This window comes from Daldinia loculata (assembly GCF_022478755.1).
Source record: "Daldinia loculata strain CBS 113971 unplaced genomic scaffold F4817scaffold_71, whole genome shotgun sequence".
NCBI classification, from domain to species: domain Eukaryota; kingdom Fungi; phylum Ascomycota; class Sordariomycetes; order Xylariales; family Hypoxylaceae; genus Daldinia; species Daldinia loculata.
This window is the reverse complement of record NW_026054925.1, coordinates 79,637-101,299: the sequence shown is the minus strand read 5'-3', so window position 1 is coordinate 101,299 and position 21,663 is coordinate 79,637. Positions and strand designations below refer to the sequence as shown.

At 47.0% G+C, this 21,663-nt stretch overlaps 9 protein-coding genes across 9 annotated transcripts; 4 read left to right on the top strand and 5 right to left on the bottom strand.

The window, feature by feature from the left end:
* Nucleotides 1–469: 469 nt before the first annotated feature.
* F4817DRAFT_368707 (RTA1 like protein) lies at nt 470–1,851 on the top strand. Its single transcript, XM_049307269.1, has 3 exons — nt 470–901; nt 977–1,225; nt 1,285–1,851. Exons 1-3 carry the CDS (start codon nt 739–741, stop codon nt 1,710–1,712), a joined length of 840 nt encoding a protein of 279 aa, XP_049154939.1. The 5' UTR covers nt 470–738; the 3' UTR covers nt 1,713–1,851.
* Nucleotides 1,852–2,189: 338 nt separating this feature from the next.
* F4817DRAFT_350758 (feruloyl esterase-like protein B precursor) lies at nt 2,190–4,481 on the bottom strand. The gene has a single exon (XM_049304972.1). The coding sequence runs from the start codon at nt 4,084–4,086 to the stop codon at nt 2,335–2,337; it is 1,752 nt and encodes a 583-aa protein (XP_049154938.1). The 5' UTR covers nt 4,087–4,481; the 3' UTR covers nt 2,190–2,334.
* A 430-nt stretch (nt 4,482–4,911) lies between these two features.
* F4817DRAFT_267143 (subtilisin-like protein) lies at nt 4,912–7,379 on the top strand. The gene is made up of 5 exons (XM_049299380.1): nt 4,912–5,616; nt 5,676–6,234; nt 6,306–6,538; nt 6,597–6,719; nt 6,782–7,379. The coding sequence occupies exons 1-5, from the start codon at nt 5,138–5,140 to the stop codon at nt 7,311–7,313; spliced, it is 1,926 nt and encodes a 641-aa protein (XP_049154937.1). The 5' UTR covers nt 4,912–5,137; the 3' UTR covers nt 7,314–7,379.
* F4817DRAFT_267493 (integral membrane protein DUF92-domain-containing protein) lies at nt 6,778–8,847 on the bottom strand. Its single transcript, XM_049299381.1, has one exon. It carries the CDS (start codon nt 8,615–8,617, stop codon nt 7,445–7,447), a length of 1,173 nt encoding a protein of 390 aa, XP_049154936.1. The 5' UTR covers nt 8,618–8,847; the 3' UTR covers nt 6,778–7,444.
* Nucleotides 8,848–8,953: 106 nt separating this feature from the next.
* F4817DRAFT_361689 (carbohydrate esterase family 5 protein) lies at nt 8,954–10,028 on the bottom strand (the record flags this gene model as incomplete). The annotated part of the gene is made up of 3 exons (XM_049306440.1): nt 8,954–9,434; nt 9,514–9,738; nt 9,796–10,028. The coding sequence occupies 3 exons, from the start codon at nt 10,026–10,028 to the stop codon at nt 8,954–8,956; spliced, it is 939 nt and encodes a 312-aa protein (XP_049154935.1).
* A 604-nt stretch (nt 10,029–10,632) lies between these two features.
* F4817DRAFT_267125 (bifunctional P-450:NADPH-P450 reductase) lies at nt 10,633–15,245 on the bottom strand. The gene is made up of 7 exons (XM_049299379.1): nt 14,197–15,245; nt 13,889–14,005; nt 13,586–13,837; nt 12,794–13,495; nt 12,396–12,698; nt 11,969–12,285; nt 10,633–11,912 (listed from the first exon to the last, which is right to left on the bottom strand). The coding sequence occupies exons 1-7, from the start codon at nt 15,040–15,042 to the stop codon at nt 11,237–11,239; spliced, it is 3,213 nt and encodes a 1,070-aa protein (XP_049154934.1). The 5' UTR covers nt 15,043–15,245; the 3' UTR covers nt 10,633–11,236.
* A 755-nt stretch (nt 15,246–16,000) lies between these two features.
* F4817DRAFT_320036 (uncharacterized protein) lies at nt 16,001–18,176 on the top strand (the record flags this gene model as incomplete). The annotated part of the gene is made up of 2 exons (XM_049301139.1): nt 16,001–16,426; nt 16,485–18,176. 2 exons carry the CDS (start codon nt 16,001–16,003, stop codon nt 18,174–18,176), a joined length of 2,118 nt encoding a protein of 705 aa, XP_049154933.1.
* A 114-nt stretch (nt 18,177–18,290) lies between these two features.
* On the bottom strand, nt 18,291–20,379 carry F4817DRAFT_267121 (aldehyde dehydrogenase). Its single transcript, XM_049299378.1, has 3 exons — nt 20,032–20,379; nt 19,927–19,968; nt 18,291–19,857 (listed from the first exon to the last, which is right to left on the bottom strand). Exons 1-3 carry the CDS (start codon nt 20,088–20,090, stop codon nt 18,405–18,407), a joined length of 1,554 nt encoding a protein of 517 aa, XP_049154932.1. The 5' UTR covers nt 20,091–20,379; the 3' UTR covers nt 18,291–18,404.
* Nucleotides 20,380–20,777: 398 nt separating this feature from the next.
* F4817DRAFT_350724 (uncharacterized protein) lies at nt 20,778–21,368 on the top strand. Its single transcript, XM_049304971.1, has one exon. The coding sequence runs from the start codon at nt 20,874–20,876 to the stop codon at nt 21,060–21,062; it is 189 nt and encodes a 62-aa protein (XP_049154931.1). The 5' UTR covers nt 20,778–20,873; the 3' UTR covers nt 21,063–21,368.
* Nucleotides 21,369–21,663: the final 295 nt, after the last annotated feature.

The window sequence follows — 21,663 nt, the reverse complement described above, 5'->3', positions numbered from 1 at the left end:
CCTCCATGTAGCGACCTGTACATAGGTAGTATCAGCGTGAGGCAAGGTCATACATTCCAATGCGCTTACTCGGGTGCAAGTAGGTAGCTCTATGATGAATGGTTATATAAAAAGAGGTCGTCAATAATGAGTATCTGGTGTATCTATTAGCCCATTACTTGAAGAAGCTAGACTCATTCTTTGGGTAACTGTTGGGTAACTGTTGGTGTTCATAGACATAAAATCGCACGAAGTTTATCTGCACATCCCCAATCTAGGATGTACCTGTAATGAAAGTCGTATTTAATACTAAGAGGTAATAGCTATTTACAATTAGCGCTGAACCAAAGCATTAGGGCTATATCGAGTATCCCTACTTAATTTCTTCAGAGTACGAATATACGAACATGTTTTTCTTTACGAGCGGACGTACAGGTTGTAAAAGGGGGGGCGCCATTCATTCAGCTGCCCAAGTGTGAGTGCGGGTATTAGTGCATAGATGCGCAGGGGTACGAACCATATCTCGTAGAGCCTCAGATATGCTGATTGAGATACCTACCACGCCTTATGGGGGAACCATATAACTTATAGCTTACGCGTTTCAGCGGCTAAGCAGATCTCGATTCCCAGAAATATAAAGGCTTTCTCGCAGCACGACTTATCGGATACATCAGCTGAAGACAGTATTTTCCCTTTAAACTAACTGTTGCTCGTTTCGAATACCCTCATCCTTACAAACCAAGACCAACAATCTACAACATGGCTGACGAGAGGCCTAGCTTCGTGTTCTATCGGTATAGGCCGTCTATGGCTGCTGCTGTTATATTCATTCTTTTATTCGCTATATCATCTCTTCTCCACGCAAAAGTACTTTTCCAAAAGAGAATATGGTACTTTATTCCATTCGTTGTCGGATGTCTCTGTGAGTAGTCTCGTTTGTATCTTCATTTATGCCTTTACTTACACGAGCTTCGTTTGTTAATCAATTTATGTATAGTTGAGACCGTCGGCTACATTGGGAGAGCAATGTCGTCGCCGGAATTTCCCAACTTCACGAAAAACCCATATATTATTCAATCGATACTCCTTCTTCTTGGACCCACCCTCTTCGCCGCCTCTATTTACATGATTCTAGGACGTTTAGTCGTCCTTCTCGAAGCCGAGAAATATTCGCTCATCAAGCCACGGTGGTTGACGAAGGTTTTCGTTCTGGGTGATGTCTTATCCTTTTTTGCTCAAGGCGGAGGTAAACAATCCTACCGAGTTGCCCAAGACTAATCCGTATACTTATATCCGTTTATGTAGGCGGCGGCATGCTAACGCAAGCGAAATCTGTGGATGACGTTCGCCGGGGCGAGGACATCATCATTGGCGGCCTGTGCATACAAATCCTCTTTTTTGGCTTTTTCATGATCGTTACATTCGTATTCCACAAGCGTATTGCGAAGAACCCTACTCGAAATGCTCTAGCACTACCTACTCCGTGGAGGAAGCTAATTCTGGTTCTATACCTATCCAGTACCCTGATCATGGTCCGATCGGTGTATCGCGTAGCAGAATACGCCTTAGGGTCCGACGGGGAGTTACAATCCAAAGAGGCCTATTTGTACTGCTTAGATGCGCTTCCCATGCTTATCGTCTCACTTGCCTACAACTGGTTCCATCCTAGCAGGGTGATTAATCGAGATGGACACGAACGCATGTCTGTCACGAGCCTGGAGGTTTTGGGTTGAGAGAAATTATCGCTTGGGTAAATACCTGTTAATCGGTACATGCCTAGACTACAGCGGGAAGGGGGTTAACATAGGCCTAGAAGGTTAACAAATGGCCAGAGGCATCTAAATCATCTCTTTTTTCATTCAAAGGGGCAAGACGTATTATAGAAAGGAATAGAGATGTGAACATGAGTAATTGGAGAGGATAATTCAAGATATACCTTATAATACAGAAAAGTTCACCGGCGTCATATCATTTACCTTCTATTACAATCACCGTTTACCGACTCCGTTGAACGACTCCAAGATCCAGATTTAATATTCCCTGATAGCCAGATAGGAACGCGAATGTGAAAAATAGCTATTCCTACCATTCCCTTCTTTATCAATCCGATCCTCACTTCTAAAGCTAACTATAATACCTCACTTAGTTCGATAGGCTATGCCACTCTAACTTACGGGGTATCATCCTTGGATATGATTAATGGCTACTGGTGCTGGTATACAATGTTATTTTTTACTAAATTACAAGTACATTGGATACTATGAATATGACCATCGGAGCTTGTAGTCTTTATCAATATAGGTACCCAGATAAGTACAGCACTCTAGCTATAGAACGGTGCAAGGCACTAATTTTCTAATGGATCGGGTATTTGAAGGCATCAAACGTATAAGTCCAGGACTCCGTCGATTCAGAGTCATATACGCAATCGAAATGAGTTCCATTACTAGACCATAGCGGGCGGAGGGGCCATTTGCACAAGACATTAATATCCCCCGCGTTGTCGAGTGTATCAGGGGCGACTCCGTTCTCGGCCCATTCGATAACTGCTTGGAGTGTAGCTGCGGGCCAGCCACCGCCTGGTTGATCTCGGTTGCTTCCACAATGAGATCCGCCAGGAACGATATATAGGCGGTAAAAGTCATCCATTGCGGATATGCTCTCGTCGTAACTTAGGTCGTCGTACATGGCATTCCGAACAGAGTCGTAATAATGAATTGAAGATCCAGCTGGGATTGCAGAATCCGCCTCTCCGTGGATAAGGATGACTTTACCCCCGGCGGCCTTGAAGGGATTTAGGTCTGGCCAGGTCGTCTGAAGCGAGTCCTGGTACTTTTGCATACCGAATGCCATCCAGTCCCGCAGAGTATCGGCGGTCACATTCTCGAGACTATCAAGCGAATCTTTCTGTTGGAGCCACAGATAGCGTGTTATCCACTGCGGTCCCAAACCCGAGAGATTGGGCTCCCATTCACCTGTATCCTCATTGAATTGAGTTGTAGCGTCCGTGAGGGAAGAGCCAGGTTGGGGGTTTATGTAGATGCGTTTCCCCTTAGAGTCTATCAGGCCGTTCGTAAACGCGGAAGCCACTGCTGCGCCCTCGGCGGTGATGGTACCATTCTGTTCAGGCGTAGGGCTGGGACCCGGAAACTGACGCCGGCGCACGGACGGGGAAGCTCCCGGGAATCCACCATTAGATGCCGGACAGTAGTATGGCTGACCTATTGTCGAATTGTAGTCAAAGCTTAGCTTGCAGAGGTCGGACCGCGCAACCACGCCATCTGCCTTACCGTCCAAGCTATCACAAGCAGCGATTGTTAAGCTGGCGATTTTCTCAAGCTCGCAAGGGGGCGGAAAGTAACCGATTGCCTTTTCTATGACCCCGCCTGACAAATGATTCGTCTGCAGATGACTGAATCGGAAAGCAGGTGCACCAGTTACGAGTCCGTCAAATTGATCCGCGAAGCGTTGAATTTGGCTCCATCCCTCACGGCCACCTTCGGAACACCCTTGATAGTAGGAATAGATCTTTTCGCTATCGGATATGCTGAACAAGTTCCTGGTAAACTGTTTCCCGAGTGTAGCAAGCTCGTGATGGGCCTGATATCCAAACATATATGTTGCTTGCCAATTGACCGTGTTATTCGCCAAGAGGAATGCTTTATCGTACTGAGTATCGAAGTTGCCGAAACCTCCATCCGTAATGCCCGACACAGCACCGGAAATGACGCCGACAGGACTGAACCGTGACCCCGAATTGATAGCAAGCCCGCCTCCTCCAGTAGAGACGTATCGGTTTAAGAACTTGTCTGGTGGCGGGACAAGATACGACACGTGGACGACGTCGTTCACAATTCCATCGTGAGAATAGGCGAACGTGATATTGCAGTAGTCGATCACAGAAGTCCCAAACCATTCGGAGCTAACTGATTTGTTAGTTGCAAGGATAGCTGACACCGATGAGACGTCGATAGTGACACCTAGTCCGAGGTCCTGAATTGGCAATACGCTTGCAGCAAAAGCAGGTGTGCAGTAGTCGGAAAGCAAGGCAGCTCTCGCAGCAGCTATGAAGGCACTTAAGCCTAATAATTTCTGAGGAGAAAGCATTATACGCGAGACTAGAAGCGAGGTGTTGGGGCGGATTGATATTGGAAGGGAACGAAATTATGAGAACGGATTCTGATTGAGAGCAACAAAAACATCAGGGGGCATCCCGCCTAATATAAAGCATGCTGCATCCTTGACGATATTCCACTGCCGTTATGATGAGCCGCGCCTCCTTTAGAACCTCCATCGACGTAGTAGCCGGTGGGGTTTGTATCCAGGTTAGGTAGGTATTTAACCGCCAAAAATGAGAATAAGATCATTGAAATAGTTAGTGAGTTCATCATATAATACTTCGTTAAAGATAATTCGTCTTGGTGTAGTTCAAGGCTCCTATTAAAGAAAATAATGTATCGGCACGCAGTAGGCATTCTGAGCATAGTGCTCTACTATGTAGGTCACACATGTTCAATATGTTCTATCCAGATCCAATTCAACCTAATCTAATCTAATCTGATCGCATCTAATCTAGCACACCCAGCGCGTCTGAGAAGTACCACTAAGACGATAGATCTAAAAATGGATATAGAGAGAACTTATCTAACTCAATTAGATGTGGAAATATTATCGCTTTGAATAGTGATGATGGCATTATCCAATTATTCATTAATTATCGTGGAATTACATAACCCACCAATGATACCGATTATTAGTCCCTAAGATGAGGAATCCTTGCAATCATCTTTGAAAGGAGGTAACCTAGTCAATTCAATATAATACACATTTCTGCGTAGTGATTATCCAGATACTCATGCAAGACATCTCTACGTAGCAAGGAGGGCTCCATTAGGACTAATACCTTCACGCAGACCCCTGTTGGCGATCCGGAGGCATAACCTCAAACTACCAGTTAACCGTCTGGCCATCCCGCCAAGACATCTAATACGAGCACGATCCCGTATTCCCAATGAATACGGTTGTGCATACATATAAATCTTGAGAGGATATATAGATAACTAGGTAATAAAACTATATAAAGTAGCTAGCGGTCCATTTCGACTCTATAGTCTATGTAAGTCTTCAAGGCCTAGGATTTGATTTGAATTCTTTTACCATGTCGTTGAAAGGGATGATTGTCGCGATACTGGGCGCGAGTCTTGTGCTTGCATCCCCCGCGCCAACTCACCGGGCAGTGGTTCATGAGCGACGTAGTTTTAATCAAGAAGATACCTGGAATAAGCGGAAACGAGCGCCTCCGGATGACATTTTTGAGATGCGCATTGGTCTGAAGCAGCAGAACTTAGATCGAGGTTACGAGCTTCTCATGGATGTATCAGATCCGAAGTCCCCCGGATATGGAAAGTATTGGGAACCTGAAGATGTTGCCAACATGTTCAAACCGGCTCAGAAATCAGTGGAAGCAACTCGGGACTGGATCATATCGTCGGGAATTGATAATGAGCGCGTTGGGCTGGCCTCGAGTGGTGGATGGTTAGTCTTCAACGCGACGGTCAGGGAGGCCGAGAAGCTGCTCGAGACGAAATATTGGCTATATGAGAGTGATTCCGAGGGAGTTTCGGTTGGTTGCGATAAGTGAGAAGCTTTTATAAGACCATACTTACGTTCGGCTATGCTCATACAAAACTGAACAGGTATCACGTCCCAGCTCAGCTTAGTGAGCACATCGACTTTATATATCCAGGTGTTGTCATGGCCGAGAGTAAGGGGCCGCGTAGGGAAAGGAGGCAGCCTGGACCTCAGGAGAGAAAGACAAGATCAATGTCCCGTTATAGGCATGAGAGGCGTCAACAACCTAATTGCTCCGAAATAGCAACACCAGAATGCATCGCGAAACTTTACGATATCCCACCTGCTGATAAGGCACACCACCATAACTCCATGGGGTTCTTCCAGAAAGGATCCTGGTATCAGGAAGGGGATCTCGATCTATTCTTCAAAACATATGCTCCTCATATACCGCAGGGTACGCGGCCTCTGAATTTGAGCATTAACCAAGCTGTCTGGCATTACAACGAAGACGATCCGTATGTTAGTCAGCCCGACGAAGCGGACCTAGATCTAGACGTTGCGTATCCAATCATTTACCCCCAAACCACCACAGTTTACCAGACAGACGATGACTATTACACGCTCCACTCTTCGAATGCGTATTTTGGCCTTTTCAACACTTTCCTTGATGCTATAGATGGGGTGAGTCCTTGCCGCTTTTTACGTATATCTTCTTTAAAGGGGACTTACTAAGAGCATTCCGTGATGAACAGACGTATTGCAACTACTCGGCCTATGGCGAAACAGGTGATAACTCTCAGTACGACCCCAGCTACCCCAATTACCGAAATGTTACCGCTCCCGGCCGGCCAGAGCCTTTCGATCCTGGGACGTATAAGGGAGAACGTATGTGCGGTACATACAAACCGACACACGTCATCTCGATATCGTATTCGAGAGCAGAGTCAACTTATAGTACCAACTACCAAATGCGGCAATGCAATGAGTAAGCTGTCCTGGATAAACATAACTTGGGAAAACAAGGAACTAACTGTGGTACTTAGGTGGATGAAACTGGGCCTCCAAGGCGTCACCGTCGTGGGTTCGGCCGGAAACAGTGGCCCTCTTGCAACCCGCCAGTGTATGGCGTCTAATTATGGTTCATTTTATGCTTCTCATCCAGGAAAGTATGCATAGCCTTGGCTTCTTAATTTCTCTGAAGAGACTTAGAGGCTAACCTAGGGAATAGTTGTCCGTACGTCACGTCAGTCGGTGCCACGATGTTGCTGTCAAATGGCAGCCAGACCGTAGCCAAAGACACTAATTGGGCCTCCTCTGGCGGATTCTCGTGGTACTATCCAACACCAGCGTACCAACAATCTGTCGTTTCCGACTACTTCGCAGAACACAACCCAGGTCGCTCAAGTATGTACAACAGCTCTGGCCGTGGGTTTCCCGATATCTCGGCCCTTGGTAAAAATGTTGCCGTTGCCGTGCTAGGCGAGCTTGATGTTGCCGATGGCACCTCGGCCGCTACTCCGTTGGTTGGTGCTATGTTTAACCGTATCAACGAGGAGAGGCTTGCAGTCGGTAAGTCGACTGTGGGATTTGTCAATCCAGTTCTCTATGCCAATCCCGAAATCTTCGATGACATTGTAACTGGCGACAACTCTATATGCGATATGGAAGGTTTTAAAGCTGTGGAAGGGTGGGATCCAACGAGTGGATTGGGAACACCAAACTATCCAAAGTTGCTGGAGACTTTTATGGCCTTACAGTGATATTGATAAATACATAACACTGTGATATTCATGTCAGAATGCAGAATGCGAATTGATTAGACATCTCGTCTGGAACATATTCAACTATCAGCCAATGTAAATCCACCAAGAAACTATCTCTTCCTGTGCATTCAGGACTTCAGGATACCCCCCAGAGGTACTTGCCAATACCAACTAGCAAGCACGATTGCACCGATGCTCATTGTAAAGGCCATTAGAAAGTTGACGTCATTATTATCTAGCAAATCAAATCCACTTTCAGCCACTCGGGTAGGCTTCCGGTCGCCGAAATGAGAACTCCGATGTCTATCCTTTGGGTCGTAAGGATCCTTTGAAGAGTCGTCTATGCCGGCTTTGGAAGGATCCGATCGGCTCTCGACAGCATCGCCTCCTTCTCCGTGAAGGATGCGTGCTTTAATATTAGTAGTAACGTTCTCTTCGGTATTCTGGCGCGCATGGGGTTCGGCATCCGATGGAGATGTTAACACACGAAGTCCGCCTTCGCCCTCGACAATTTTTCCCGAACGCACGTCTCGGACGCTTCTCTGGAACCAACCTCCAAGAAAGCTGTCCAACAGACTGCCCAACGCACCCCATAGACTTAATGCCCAAGCCAGCGTAGCTTTCTGGCCAGTAGTCCAGCTCTCACCGCCGCCAACCTTACCCTTTGTATCCTCGCCGCAAAAGGGAAGAAACATTAGAGCAGTAGCGACGATGATCATGGATCCTAAGAGGCCGGCGACTAATCCCCATAACGTGACACCTCCATTTGTGCCTGGAGGAACCTTTCGCAGCGAGAAAGACGTAATCAATCTTGGGGAGCTGCGCGATAAGATGCCTAGCTCGGAGGAGAAAGTATCAGCGCAAACGGCGGCATAATTGGCGATTATGCCGAGAACTAATATATCTCCGCCCCATCTATAGCAGAATGAGCCCTCCGGAATCTCCCTATGGGTAACTACCGTATCTCGCCGCGCGCGGAGCTGGTAGGCGTGCATAAGGGTCAGAATAGAAGCCATTAGAGAGTTTGCGAGCACTTGGACGTGTGTCCTTGGGCCCTCGCCGCCAGCGCTTCCCTGCGAGTGCAACGTAAGGCCTGATTTGACATTTGCCTTTATCTTGGTGACACGAGTCCCGGCCAGAAAAAAGACGCAGAGAAGCACGAAAGGTAAATTCCAAGGGTGAACAGCATGGGCGGCAGCGGTCAGCGCAGCAGTCAAGATGCCGAGCGGCGTAAGCGACTTGTGCGAATAAGCCCGGTAGACGAGGGCGAGCGTCGCAGGGATGGCGATCACAGCTTTCATCACGAGAGCCTAGACGATAATATCTTCTGACGTCTCGTCACGAAACTGAATTGTGCAAGTTTATCGTAGATGTGGGCTAAGTAACCTGTACGATGTTGTAAGCTGATCGAAGTAGATGATGATGTGGAGAGAAACCGACGCTTACTTAAAACCAGGCCAATAGCCAACGAGTTATCAGCAGCGTTATCGATAACTACCTCCTACTTGCGCAGGCCAAGTTTGATGAGTTTAGGGCCTACATGTACCTAAGTTTAGGTAGGTACATGTACTAACTAAACGATGAAAGTTCACAACATTATGATTTCTAATAACTACATGTATTCCTCAAGTCCTCAGCTACTTTTGACTATTATATACACGAAGAAGGTCGTCTACGGCCGTCTTAACCTTCCCGTCAATGCCGTACCAAAAGTGTTGCGGACTCAGCATCCAGCGTCGTAGGTGACCTTGGGAGATATCCGTCGCGAGCTGGCCGAGTTCTTTTATGGCTTGTTTAGGGAGCTCAACTAGAAGCTCCCCAACAGCTGCTTTCTGGGCATCGTTCATATGCGTCGTATCTACCTCTTCCCAGATAGTCTTGAGTCTGTCGATGAACGCCTTGGGATTCTGTGGGAAGTCTTCCATCGGGTCGGTACAAAGAGGATCCGGAGTTGTCTTCTCGCAATACGACAGGAGCGTGATGTCTTCTGGTATCGCAGGGTAATCTACGCTGTCCTGCCAAACGCTGATCGGGTCGCCGAATACCCCCAACGCGATAACATTTGCAACCGCACTGTCTAGTTCACCCAACGCTTTGTGTGCGCACTGCGCGCCTTGGCTATTATCAAACGCATTAGTCTCGGACTCGCAACGATAGCAAGTTTCGAAAGAAGAAAGATTTGATAAGTTTGACTTACCTCCATCCCCAAATAGCGACCTTAGAATCCGGGCAATACGAGACGTATTTCTGCACACTCTCTCCAATACTCGTAGCGCAACCGCTTGACCCTCCTTCTTCGACGTAACCAGCCAAATCGGCCGGGTAGTTATCAGTACTGACGCCTTGGATTGCCAGATTAATACCCGTCGATCCACTAACCAAGGCATCACGGAACGGACCACCAACCCAGGGCCCCAGGTTTCTACAAGTTGAGTTTATTAGCACATCTCAGACCCAAGCGAATACTTAATTGCCTTACCCTTTATCAAAGGTGCCGCGAGCGAAAATTACTGCAAGGTCGGCGCATTGTGCGCCTTCAGTTTCCTGAAGTACGGGGTCCCATTCGTTTGCAGAGACAGCCGTGTCTCGGTAGCCTATGACGGCGGCCGCTAACACTGGTGACGCGGACGCAAAATATAAAGAGGCAACAAAACTAGATAATATGGCATGCATCAAACTCGCATGTGCATGCGTACCAGCAACGGATACCATCGTCGAACCCAAGAAAGTCGAAACGTCTTGAATATCAGAATTTAACAGCTTTCAACAGCCTTTTACTAATCTCAAGTATTATACAGAATAGACAGAAACGCCTTACTAGGTACCTAATATATAAATGTTAGGTTTTCACTTTAGAACAGCGTTTTGTCTTATACCTTAGGTACGTACGCTATAGCGAAGCAGCGTAATCCATCCAATCAACGCGAGACGGCCATTTTCTAAATAAGCAAGTCGAGGAGCCAAATGCCTGTAAAAGACACTATATTAGTTGGTAGGAATTGGAAGAGTCGTTTCGCGATCGCCGAACGATAACCCCTGCCATTCTGTCCCAGGTAACGGGTTTGCTGTTTGAGCTTAATGGTTAGAAACACGATTGCCCTTTAATCTCCCCGTCTTCTTCACCTTGAAGAAAAATGTGACTGGTTCGACGCATGTTCATAGTCTGTCTTGAGTGAGGGGATATGAGCTATGGCCTCACATGTGCGGGGTTCTCGAATCCGTGCTACTTGGTTGTACTGCTGTTAGCGAGTAAGATGAATTGGTATTTGAACGCTTTAATAGAACTATTGGACTGAGGCTCCGGTAAGATTTTTGACATATGTATGATCGTCCTGCGTTGTCTTTCACTGCTAATAGGTGACGAGGAGTAGTTGATAGATCATTGAAGAGCGATGGAGGTAATTTCTATTCCTGAATGCCGAAATAGCATATTGACAGGATGTATTATGAAGCGAGATTCATTACAGGAGCCCTCCATCAAAAAATCGGCTCATATTAAACCAACAGAAACTACGTTGTATCCTCACAGACGAAATCAACAAGGGAAGAAGCTAACATCGACGGAAAAGATCGAGGGAGGGGTTAGAACACATTTCGAAGATGACACATTTACAGAAGAGACGATTCTAGTAGAGGCCAGCGGAAGCAATAGCAATGTTTGCAGGTATCTTCTTCCTCACGACTACGCTCTGAACCCTTTGCCAGTGAGTCTTAAAGGCCATTTCAGTCCAGAGCAAGCCGCCTCGGTTCGGGCACTCGACCCATTACTGTTTCAGGGCCTTCACCCGAAAACTGGTAATCTTCTTTGGTATGATATCTTGGATTATACATATATACCTAGTTTCAATCTAATAGTAGGTATCTTTCATCGAGCTGAGCGTATCAATGCTTTTGACGAATTCATGCGAATGGTATACCATCTAGTCAAACACGTCGGTGGCGTATCGGACATTTCTCAACTCGTCCCACCATATTTTCGCGTCTTCGTCGCTCAGGTACTCCCCCTTTAGCTTCGATTCTTCCTGGCGTATATTTTTGATGACCTTTTCAACCCCCTGGCTGACCTTCCGTGAGCCACAGATGTAGATCTGTGCGCCCTCTTGCCACAATCGGAGAAAACCGAGTCGATCTGCCCATACGATGTCTTGTACGTACTTGGATCCGCCTGACTCCTCCGGTTTTCTACTAAATGCTCGTTTAATTATAACAGCTCCAGCCTTTTCCCACTCGGTAAATTCTGCGGAATACACATCATCTTTACGCGGTTCCCGACAGCCGTGATATAGCACAGCTGGAGCTAGTTTACGGCCTGATCTGATCATCGCAGCACGATGTTGAATAAAGCCACGGAAAGGCGCTATGCCGCTCCCCGCTGCGACAAGAATCAGTGGCGTCTTCTCCGGAGTATCTGGCAAGTGAAAGGCCATATGAGACGGTCGCACAGACACGCGAAGTCTATCGTTGGTTTCAAGACCTCCCAGATAGGAGCTCGTGACGCCTATGTAATTTCCTCGGCCAGATTTGGCGCGTCCCGAAACCAAGGAGAAAGTAATAGAGACCTTCAGAGGATCCTCTAGCGGCGACGACGAGATAGAACTGAGCTTTATTGTTACTTTACATCCTTTGCTTAAGACGAAGTGGGGAGAACCTACTATTGGCGAAGACGCATGGGCGGTAGCATCGCCAGAAAAGACCCTAGACTTAAGTTGATAGAGGGAAACATTTCTAATAAGTCTAATACCGATGCTCGCTTTGCAAGTACTTCTACCTCGTAGTTTTCGGTGGTTAGGTTCTTCAGCACTCTACGATCGTCCTCGCTGTCGGTTGCATCGGCCAACGTGAGGATGTTTCGTTTGGTAGCCGGCTGGGCGAGCTCTACGAAGTCGCCCAATATGCTACTAGCAGGTACCATTTCGTTAGTAGGCAGCCTTATAATACCGGTACCTGAAATTTTGATGCTTGTATCCCACTATAAAAAGGTCAACGCGATTAGTAAATACCCAAGGGATGAGATTCTGAAAACCTTATCAGAAGCAAGACGTAGTCAGGAATATAACCAAAAGAAAATAGCCACGTTACCGGTAATCCAAATCTGCGCATGGCCCTTTGGACCGTTTCCTTGGGGTTAATAGGCAAGACGGACAGGTAGTCCCCAGGCATATAAGAAACGCCGGCCGGGAGCTGAATTTCCACATGTTTCTTCGCAGGTTCGCCGTCTGCAGTTAGTAGTTTGGTTGCGAGCACACGCCCCTCTTCTACACTTTGTTTAAGTATAGATGGGCGCGTATTCGATACGTCCACCGTCAACGATGCATGGTGCATTCCCGGCCGCCCGTCCGATCCCTTACCAACTCTCAACGTATTTAGGGCTGGCCAGAGCACCTGCGCAAGTCAGCGTAAAGAAACCACATAGTTATAAATAGGCATTGTCTGCCCTCGATAGGTTTTTGGTTGATGGTTTATGACAGAGCGCTTACATTATCTTCCCATGTCTCAAAAGCAACAAATGGATCTTCCCGGGCAGCATCCGCAAGGCCCAATTCCGCAATCTTAGTTGCGCCGAGGTCTTCCAGCCTTGTATTTACGAGTATAGGAATTCGATGGAATGTCTGAGACCAATCGTGATGGCCACATCCAAAGACTGCGTATGACGACCCGTGGAGAGCTGACTTATCTTCGATGCTGTTAATCCAAGAAACGAAATGGGCCGCGTTATCTGGAGGTTGTCCTTCGTAACTTGCTGTTATAAAGATAATGGGCTGATTCTCCGGGAGTTTTTCCACTGCAGCATCCATACAGTCCATAGTAGATACTCTATACCCGTGGGATGCAGCATCAAAAGCTAACCGCTGAGCCATTGACTCGCAAGTGCCGCTGTTGGAGCCGTACATGATAGCAATGGGCTGCTGATCATGACCCATATGCTTATGGTCTAGGCCATTTGCACGTGTCTTCGGCTTGTCCAACACTGATTCGATTCCAGAAAGTCGATGCTCAAGCTTGACGGGATCTAAGCTGTCGCGTAATATGGCTCGTATGAAGAAATTATCGGGTTTAATAGTCAGGGTCTGTTTATTTCGTAGCTCATAGTCTGCATCTGCTAAGACGAAGTTGAAATTCTGGAAGAGAATAGCCATAGTAAGGACGGCCTCCTGCATCGCGAATGGTCGACCAATACACTATATCGTTTTTTTTTTCGTTAGTGCCAGCTATCACCAGGCCTTATCACGGTGAGAAGACAAGGGGGTAGAACTTGGTGGGTTTCTTACGGCTCTAGCACCATTGCCAAATGGTTTCCACGCGTTCTTTGGTAGTTTACTGAAGTTCTCGTCAAGCATCCTTTCTGGTTTAAAGGCCATAGGATCCTCAAACACTGTTGGATCAAGATGTGCTTTACTGAGAAGACATTGAATAAATTCTCCTTTGCGGACTTGGTATTTTCCAGCAAGCAATGTATCCTCCACGGGGCTTATTCCAAATATCGGGATTGGCGAATCTAACCGTAGTGCTTCACGGAGAACCTATTTCTATAAGCCACACGTTTTCAACATTTCATGGGGAGTGTAGCATACTGCTGTGATATATGGAAGTTTTTGCATGTGCTGTACTGTCACAGGACCTTTGCCGATAACTTGATCAACTTCTTGTTGCACCTTGCGGTAAGCGTCTGGGTTCTTCAATAATCTATACTGTGACATGTGGCATGGAATATTAGCAAGAAGCTCGAGCAAGTATAGCAGATGCTTGAATCGGTAGAATACTAATCATTTAGTTCAACCTCAGGTACGCAGCCTATACCTTATGACAAGTATGCAGCATACTCGCCCGATGCGAGAAAAGATGATCAATAGCAACAAATTCAGGGCTAGGATTAACCTACCATGGCATAAGACAACATCCCAGAAGTAGTTTCGTGCCCAGCAACCAGAAATGTGATCAAGTTATCGATAATGGAAGCATCACTCATCTTCTGTCCGCTAAGCGAATCTCGTCCTTTAAGCATAGCTGAGAGGAGGTCTTTTCTCTCATTCTCGGGATCCGCAAGTCGCTCATCTAAGACGGCTTGAGCTGTCTCGGCGAGGACGGCAATGTGGGATTCGTATATTTTGTCTCGTGTCCGATAAAGGAATGAAGGAAATGGTAGTCGCTGTGCCCTCCGTCCGCTCTCAAGAAGGAATTCCACCATGGCTTTTACGAATGGGTGTAAATCCTCGGAGTAGAAGCTGTTGAATCGAAATCCCATAGAGCAAAGAGCGATCGTGTCGAGAGTAAGACGTGTGAAGTCTTCGGGTGCGTTAATTTTTGCGTATGGCCCGTGTCTGGCCCATTTCAAAGCAAGCTGCGAACCTATGTCTTTCATCTCGTCGAACATGTCCCGAATACCCTTCGGTCCAAAAGCTGGCATCAAGACACGATGGGCGATGCCCCAGTTCGGCTCATCGTTTGTTGCCGTAAACAATCCGTCGCGGAGACCTGCCCTGAGTTGTGTTAAAACATCATTGGGCTTCTTCTGAAACCTCTTTTCATCGCAAACCTCGTCAACCAAGGTATGCGTGCTTACGAATACCAGGCTAGCTCCTGGCACGCGTGCGCGGAAGATCTCGCCATAGTTCTCCGAAATTCTAGCAAAAGATATGAGAGCATTTTCCGGGTCAATGCCGGTAACATACCCCAAGAGCGGGAGTTGCGGCGGCTCGGGGATTGGGACTGTAGATTTAGTCGCCATAGTCTAAGGATAGGTGACACTTGGTTCTAGAGTAGATGATAGATGGTGAGGAGTATAATTTATAGACTGATCCGCGATGTCTATTCCAAGATGATGCCGGTGTGTGATGTTTCAGTACTACTTCTGGCATTTTATATTCCACCTAGAAGATGTATTATACCGTTGAAGCGCGGCTACTTTCTTCATGATTCAGGGGCCGGGTTAGTTTATACGGCTGCCGATCCCCGTGTCGTCGGACTGTAGTTCCTCCGCATGCTTCCAAATGTCATATAACACTCTGCGACAACACATACAAGCCGTACAATCCCGCGAGTTCTCGATTATTTCCCATTATTTTGATGTCGTTAATTAGGTTACTATAACAGGCATGTCGAGGAGCCAGTATACTCTCCTAATATGACCGGCTTAGTCCCGGATTATGAGAGCTAGAAACTTCAAAACTAATGGATAGCACGCACGGCCAGCACGGCCAGCATGGCATTTGTACGATACTACCCACATAGAAAGCATTCGAAAGCAATCCCCGTGGTAGGGTTATCCAAATACGTTTTCATCGCCCTCAATTCTACGTAAGGTTAGCGTATTGCTTAACAATTTATTGATACTATATCCGAACCGTATTTGGGGGATACTGGTAGAATGCTCAAGGTCGAAGATAATAGGTACGTAAGCTTTCCAGAACGAAACACGGGATCGGGATCGGAGTCCGTCTCGGATTTTTGGTGTGGATCTAAGCGAAATATGGACGGGCGAAGGGCTGGTTCGCCTTTGACTCGTGTCAACATCACTCTAGGTTACTTGTCTACCAAGTCTGACTTATGAATAGCGTTTCTAGTATATCCCAAGTATGGATTATGAGCCTCCCCGAGTAAATCCGCGTCCCGGGAGAGCGCTCGCTTGTTTACCTTGTCGGAAAAAAAAGCTCCGTTGCGACCACCAACATCCCTGCAGTAATTGCATGCGTTCGAGGAGTAAAATATGCTCTTATCCAAAACCCAAGGACGGTTCTACCGCCATCATCTCTGCGTCGGTTAGTTCAAGAGATGACGAAACCGCTAGAAAGTCCCCTCCAAACTTGGCGAACGGCAAAGACGAGGAGCAAGGCGGCTCGAAAGAAAACGAATCAACTCGTTGTGATGTGTGGCATTCAGGCGCACTAGGATCGGTTTTGGTCTCCATCCCTCCCGAAAGTAGGCTTGATCTCGATGCCGCATCCTATCTACCGATAAGCGGTAGTCCTCTGCGTGATAGCGGACGGTCGAGTACTGGTGACCTTCACTCTCATTCCAACCTCCCCACGTGTTTGGACAGTTACCCGATAAGAGGCATGATGATCAAAAAACGCTACATCTCTCCCACTCATTGGATGTTCTCGTTGACATTGGTAAGATGATAGTAAATCCAAGATAGGTTTAAAATCAGTATATTAACCCCGCTAGTAGTCGCCGCATGCTTTAGATTGGCTTGACGAACAGATGAAAAAGCAAGGGAAGATATGGCAAGAAATGATGACTTGCAAACTGCTAGCGAGGTCGATCAAAACTAAACGACTCCTCTCGTGGACGCCGGGCCGTTATGGAACGTATTTGCCAACCAAAGGAGTAGCGGACGCTCTGTTCGGTGCGTACCTGCGCACTTTCGAGACGATATATCGAATCATTCACATCCCTACTACTAAGCGTGTTTATAATACCTTATGGGAAAGTCCCGGCCTAGCGAGCCCGGCGCAGGTGGTTCTATTACAGCTTTGTTTTGCTGTCGGCGCTTGCTTCTACGACGACGTCTTCTCACTTCGGCCTCACGCGCATCAATGGATACGCGAAGCCGAAAACTGGCTCGAATCTCCAGGAAAACTTCGAATGACGGTGTTTGACATTCAGATAATGTGCCTCTTGCATCTGGCTCGGCAGACAGCCCATTATCTCCGAGAAAACCATGTCTGGGCCGTTTCCGGCGCCTTGGTTCGGGCTGCAATGTGTGTCGGTTTACATCGCGATCCAACGAGATTGCCAACAATGCCTGTTTTTGAAACTGAGATGCGACGGCGCTTATGGACAACAATTATCGAGCTGGTTTTAGAATCTAGCATAGATGCTGCGGGACCTCCGATGTTCTCGTCTGATGACTATGACTGTTCTTTACCCCTAAATCTAAACGATGCCGAGCTAGGAGATCTCGGCGAAGACGGCAAACCCACCTCCCATGATATGGCTGAACTTACCGATACCTCGCTTCAAATAGCCTTAGGCCGGACCTTTGCTATGCGACTCTCGGTTGCCAAATATTCGAACGGTATAAAGGTTGACAGTTCCTACCGTGAGACGCTAAGACTTGGCTCGGATTTGATGGCTGAATATCGATCTTTGATGAAATACCTGCATGCTTTGAATCCGCAACCTACAACGTTCCAAAAGCGATACTTCGAGCTGATATTTAGCCGTTACATATTCTCTCTTCATTTGCATTATCTTCCCCGGGCTTTAAAAGACCCAGCACAGTTCCACTTCTCGCGAACCATCTGTATTGACACCGCTTTAAGATTAACATCCTCGTTCTTGCCGCTCTCGTCCTCGCGTCATAACCCTGTTCTAATAGCGATGCATAGCATACTTCCTTTCGAGAGCTGCTGCTGCGACTATGAGCGTCTGCTTATCTGCGGCTCGGCTCCGTTTAGGTCTGTGCCTTGGCAAGCCGTCATGGTCATTGCCGTGGAGTTGGCCGCAACACTACACGAAGCACATAGCACATCTCCGTGGACTGGTGTGGTCTCCTTTAATCAGAAACAAAATGGAAGCAAATTTCGCAACATTGAGCTGCTAACATGGCTTAGAGAAGGAGCCAAATGGACGAAACAACGTATCCAAGCTGGCCATCATAATGTTAAAGATATAGTCTATATAACTGTGTTACTTGCTGGGATCGAAGCAGCAATGGACGGCACCCCGCCTGAACCAGCCATGGATGCTAAAGGGAGGGAAATCCTAGCCGAGGCTAAGTCTATTCTCGGGGTGACGGCCGGTACAGAGACCACTACTTGGGACACCGTTCCCGACCTAGGGGATGAGGGGCTTGGTGAAGTCAACGAATTTTGGTCCATGGGATTTTCTGGTATGGAGTGGGAAAGTTTCTTTTAACACCCTAGCATCTAAGGTAAGCTTTGCTGTTATTACAATCCATCTCAAGCCAGAAGATCGTACTATATAATAGAATAACGATTCTACTATCATAGTCATGCTAGATGCATCCATTCTACCCTTACCTGCTATAATGAAACTTAACAGTAATAAATAGTACGAGTAGTTAAGAAACTTTGCGAAGGACGTTTATATCATGATATGTACCTACCTAGTCTATTGCGAGATTCAGCCATATCTTATAGGCCCTGCCCCGTCGCTGAACCAATCATCTGTACCGAGTGACTCCTCAGTTGAAGCGTAATTGATGATCGTACTCTTTATCGCCGTGTATGCATTATAAGCCTCTATACCGTTTTCGCTTCCAACACCACTCGATAGCTTAGTCCCACCCCACGGACTACTTGGAGCGTTTCGATGATGTGTGTTCACCCAGGTGATGCCAGCGTCGAGTTGTTCTGAAACTCGGAAAGCCTGCGCTAGGTCTTGGGTCCAGATTCCGGCTCCGAGGCCGAACTCGCTGTCGTTAGCCAGCTTAACAGCCTGATTTTCCGTGTCAAAGCCCACGACCACGATTACAGGACCAAAGGCCTCCTCGCGCCAAATACGTGTCCCGAGGATGCTATCGCCCTCGCCCGAAACAAGAATCGTGGGCTCGTAGAAGTAACCCTTCGAGAAGTCAGTCCCATCTAGGGAACTTAAACCATGCATCCTGCGTCCTCCTGCTATTGCTTTCGCCTTGCCGCTGTTCACGGCGTCGTCAACTAACATCTCGACGCGACTGAGTTGTTTTGCCGAGACCAAAGGGCCCATCGTTGAATCTGGGTTGCTAGGGGCACCTATGCGTTGCAGAATCGAATCCGTCTTCACCTTCAGCTTCTCTAGCAGCTGCGACAAGACCTTATTATTCACAATAATCCTCGTACTCGCGATGCAAGTTTGACCGCTGGCAATAAAACTGCCAAACGCAATCCCATTAACAGCAACCTGAACGTCTGCCGTATCGAATACAACCAACGGCGCCTTGCCCCCAAGTTCTGCCGTATATCTTGCCAGATTTCCGCCTACGATTCCGCCGATTGCCCTCCCTGCTACTGTTCCCCCTGTAACATCTACTTTTTTTACTAGGGGATGCTGTACGAGTGCCTTTCCGGTCGTAGCACCGTATCCAGGCAAAACGCTGAAAACGCCGTCGGGGACGCCCGCCTCTTTTAAGATCCGGCCAAGCAGTAGTGCCGATAACGGCGTTAACTCGCTCGGTTTTAGGATGATGCTATTTCCAGCGGCAAGTGCGGGTGCGATCTTCTTTACGGCAATAAGCAACGGATGGTTAAAAGGTGTGATCTGAACCACAACACCAAGCGGCACGCGTTGGAGGAAATTATGCAGCTTCCCCGCTGTTGGCAAGACAGGCTGTTCCTCTACACGCAGAAGCGAGGCATAGTACTTAAACCAGCGCACTAACGAAGGAACCTGAGCGTTCATCTCGCGAATCGCGCGGCCGGTCTGTCGCACCTCTAGCGCGATGAGGCTCGGCAGCGACGCTGTGAGGAGCGCCGCGGATTTGTCTAAGATGTCAGCGCGGTAGTGGCGCGAGGATCTAGACCAAACGCCTGACTGAAAAGCCGCCTCGGCGCGGGCAATAGTGCGTTCAACATCTGACGCGGATGCCGCATGACAACTAGTCAAAAATAAAAGAACTGAATTAGGGTGTGTATACCTATTAGTTAGTATGTATGGACAGACTCACAAGGCAAAGGTCTCTCCGGTCGCGGGGTCTTCTACTGGTAATCTATCGTGTTCATCAACAAGACATACGCTATAACGGTAAAATTACTGCGCAATGTTAACTTACAGTTCCTCTTCGCCAACCTCTTCTTTACCGGCAACCCACATGAGATAAGTTTGCGCCATTCTGGAAACGATGTCTTGTCAATCTAGATTCCCGGACAATCTAAAATTCAAGTCAAGTACACTATCAGAGCGATCCAACGGCACAAGAATTCAGGAATCGGGTCTCCAATCTATCCGCGAAGCTCCGCATCGCATGGACGAAAAACTTATCGGACTTGGCCGGAAATGTACCTAATGACCACCATGTGACCCCTAAGATAACCCATTTATCGATATATACATAAGATTTGACGAATAAGTGTATAGAAGTGTAGATATGTTAGGTACACCTACAGTGGGTCTATGAGGTGAGCTCCCCGCCGGAGTTAAGACCCCTAATGATATGACCATGTTAGTCATCCCCTTTTCAGGTTCTGTTTGGATGTTCAATGATTTATGAAATCTCTTTCTAATTTACGCATAGGAATCCGCATACAATCACGTCCCTATTGCTCTTAAAAGTAAAGGGGCTAATGATACCCCCTAGATATTGCTAACGGCAACAGCGGCAACAGCTTGAGTGTGGGGGATGATAACCTCGGCACTGCGGCCTGTATGGAAAATATATTCTTCAGTCTCCTAGAACAAGATTTACTAACACGCACTAGATCATGATTTCCCAGAGAAACTGAAGGAATTTATAGCGAATTTTGAACACAGCCCAGATGTGGAATCACTAGCCGATGTCATCGGGTGGAACGAGGAACATAGCAATATATCCTTACCCAGTCGTTAGTATATCTTCTACCTACTTATATATCCCTAGTTTCCTTCCATATTTTAGTACAAGAGTACCAGACTAATATGATACCTACATACTTGACCTATGGCACGCAGACCGAATTAATCAAATCTCGTGATAACCGTATGACGGAGTATCGACACCGTGAAATTTGCGATATGCTTCGGCACACTGCCTTGGAAAAGGGGGTAGAGAAAGCCATGTGGGATAACGGCTTAGATATTATCCTCGCCCCATCAGACTCAACATAGGTGTCTTACGCATCCTAGGCTAGATGGCCGATTGGGACTGTGCCATTGGGTAGACTAGACGGAGTTGGGCAACCATTTGGACTGTTTGCGCCGGCTCGTGGAGGGAGAGAAGACGTTTTATTAAGATTCATAGCTCTCTTCGAGAAAACATTTCCGAGCCCTCCTGGGGCAACTTTCCCTTTCGAATAATTATCTGGCAATGGCTATTATATCATGATCGTATTATTTATAGGGTTAAGAAAGCTACGAGATCTGTTTAATCTATTTTATTCTTTATTAGTATTAGCATTGATTTCTATTTCTCAACCCTTTTAGACACTGCTCATTTATTAATTGCGGGCATCGTTAGTTTAAGAATATCTCAAGGGCTGATGATAGTGCCAATTGCAATTTCAAAAACACCATAAGAGAGAATAATTGTTCCCTATAAATTCCTGGAAAATATCTATGTTGAGACCAAGTTATCTATTAAAGCTATATACCAATTCCTTCACCAAGGGGCAGCTCTCGAGAGGTGTAAAACGAAACACCAACAAGTACTAACAATCGAGTTAACATGGAAATTACTCGACTCAAGTATGTTATGACCAGAAAATAGATA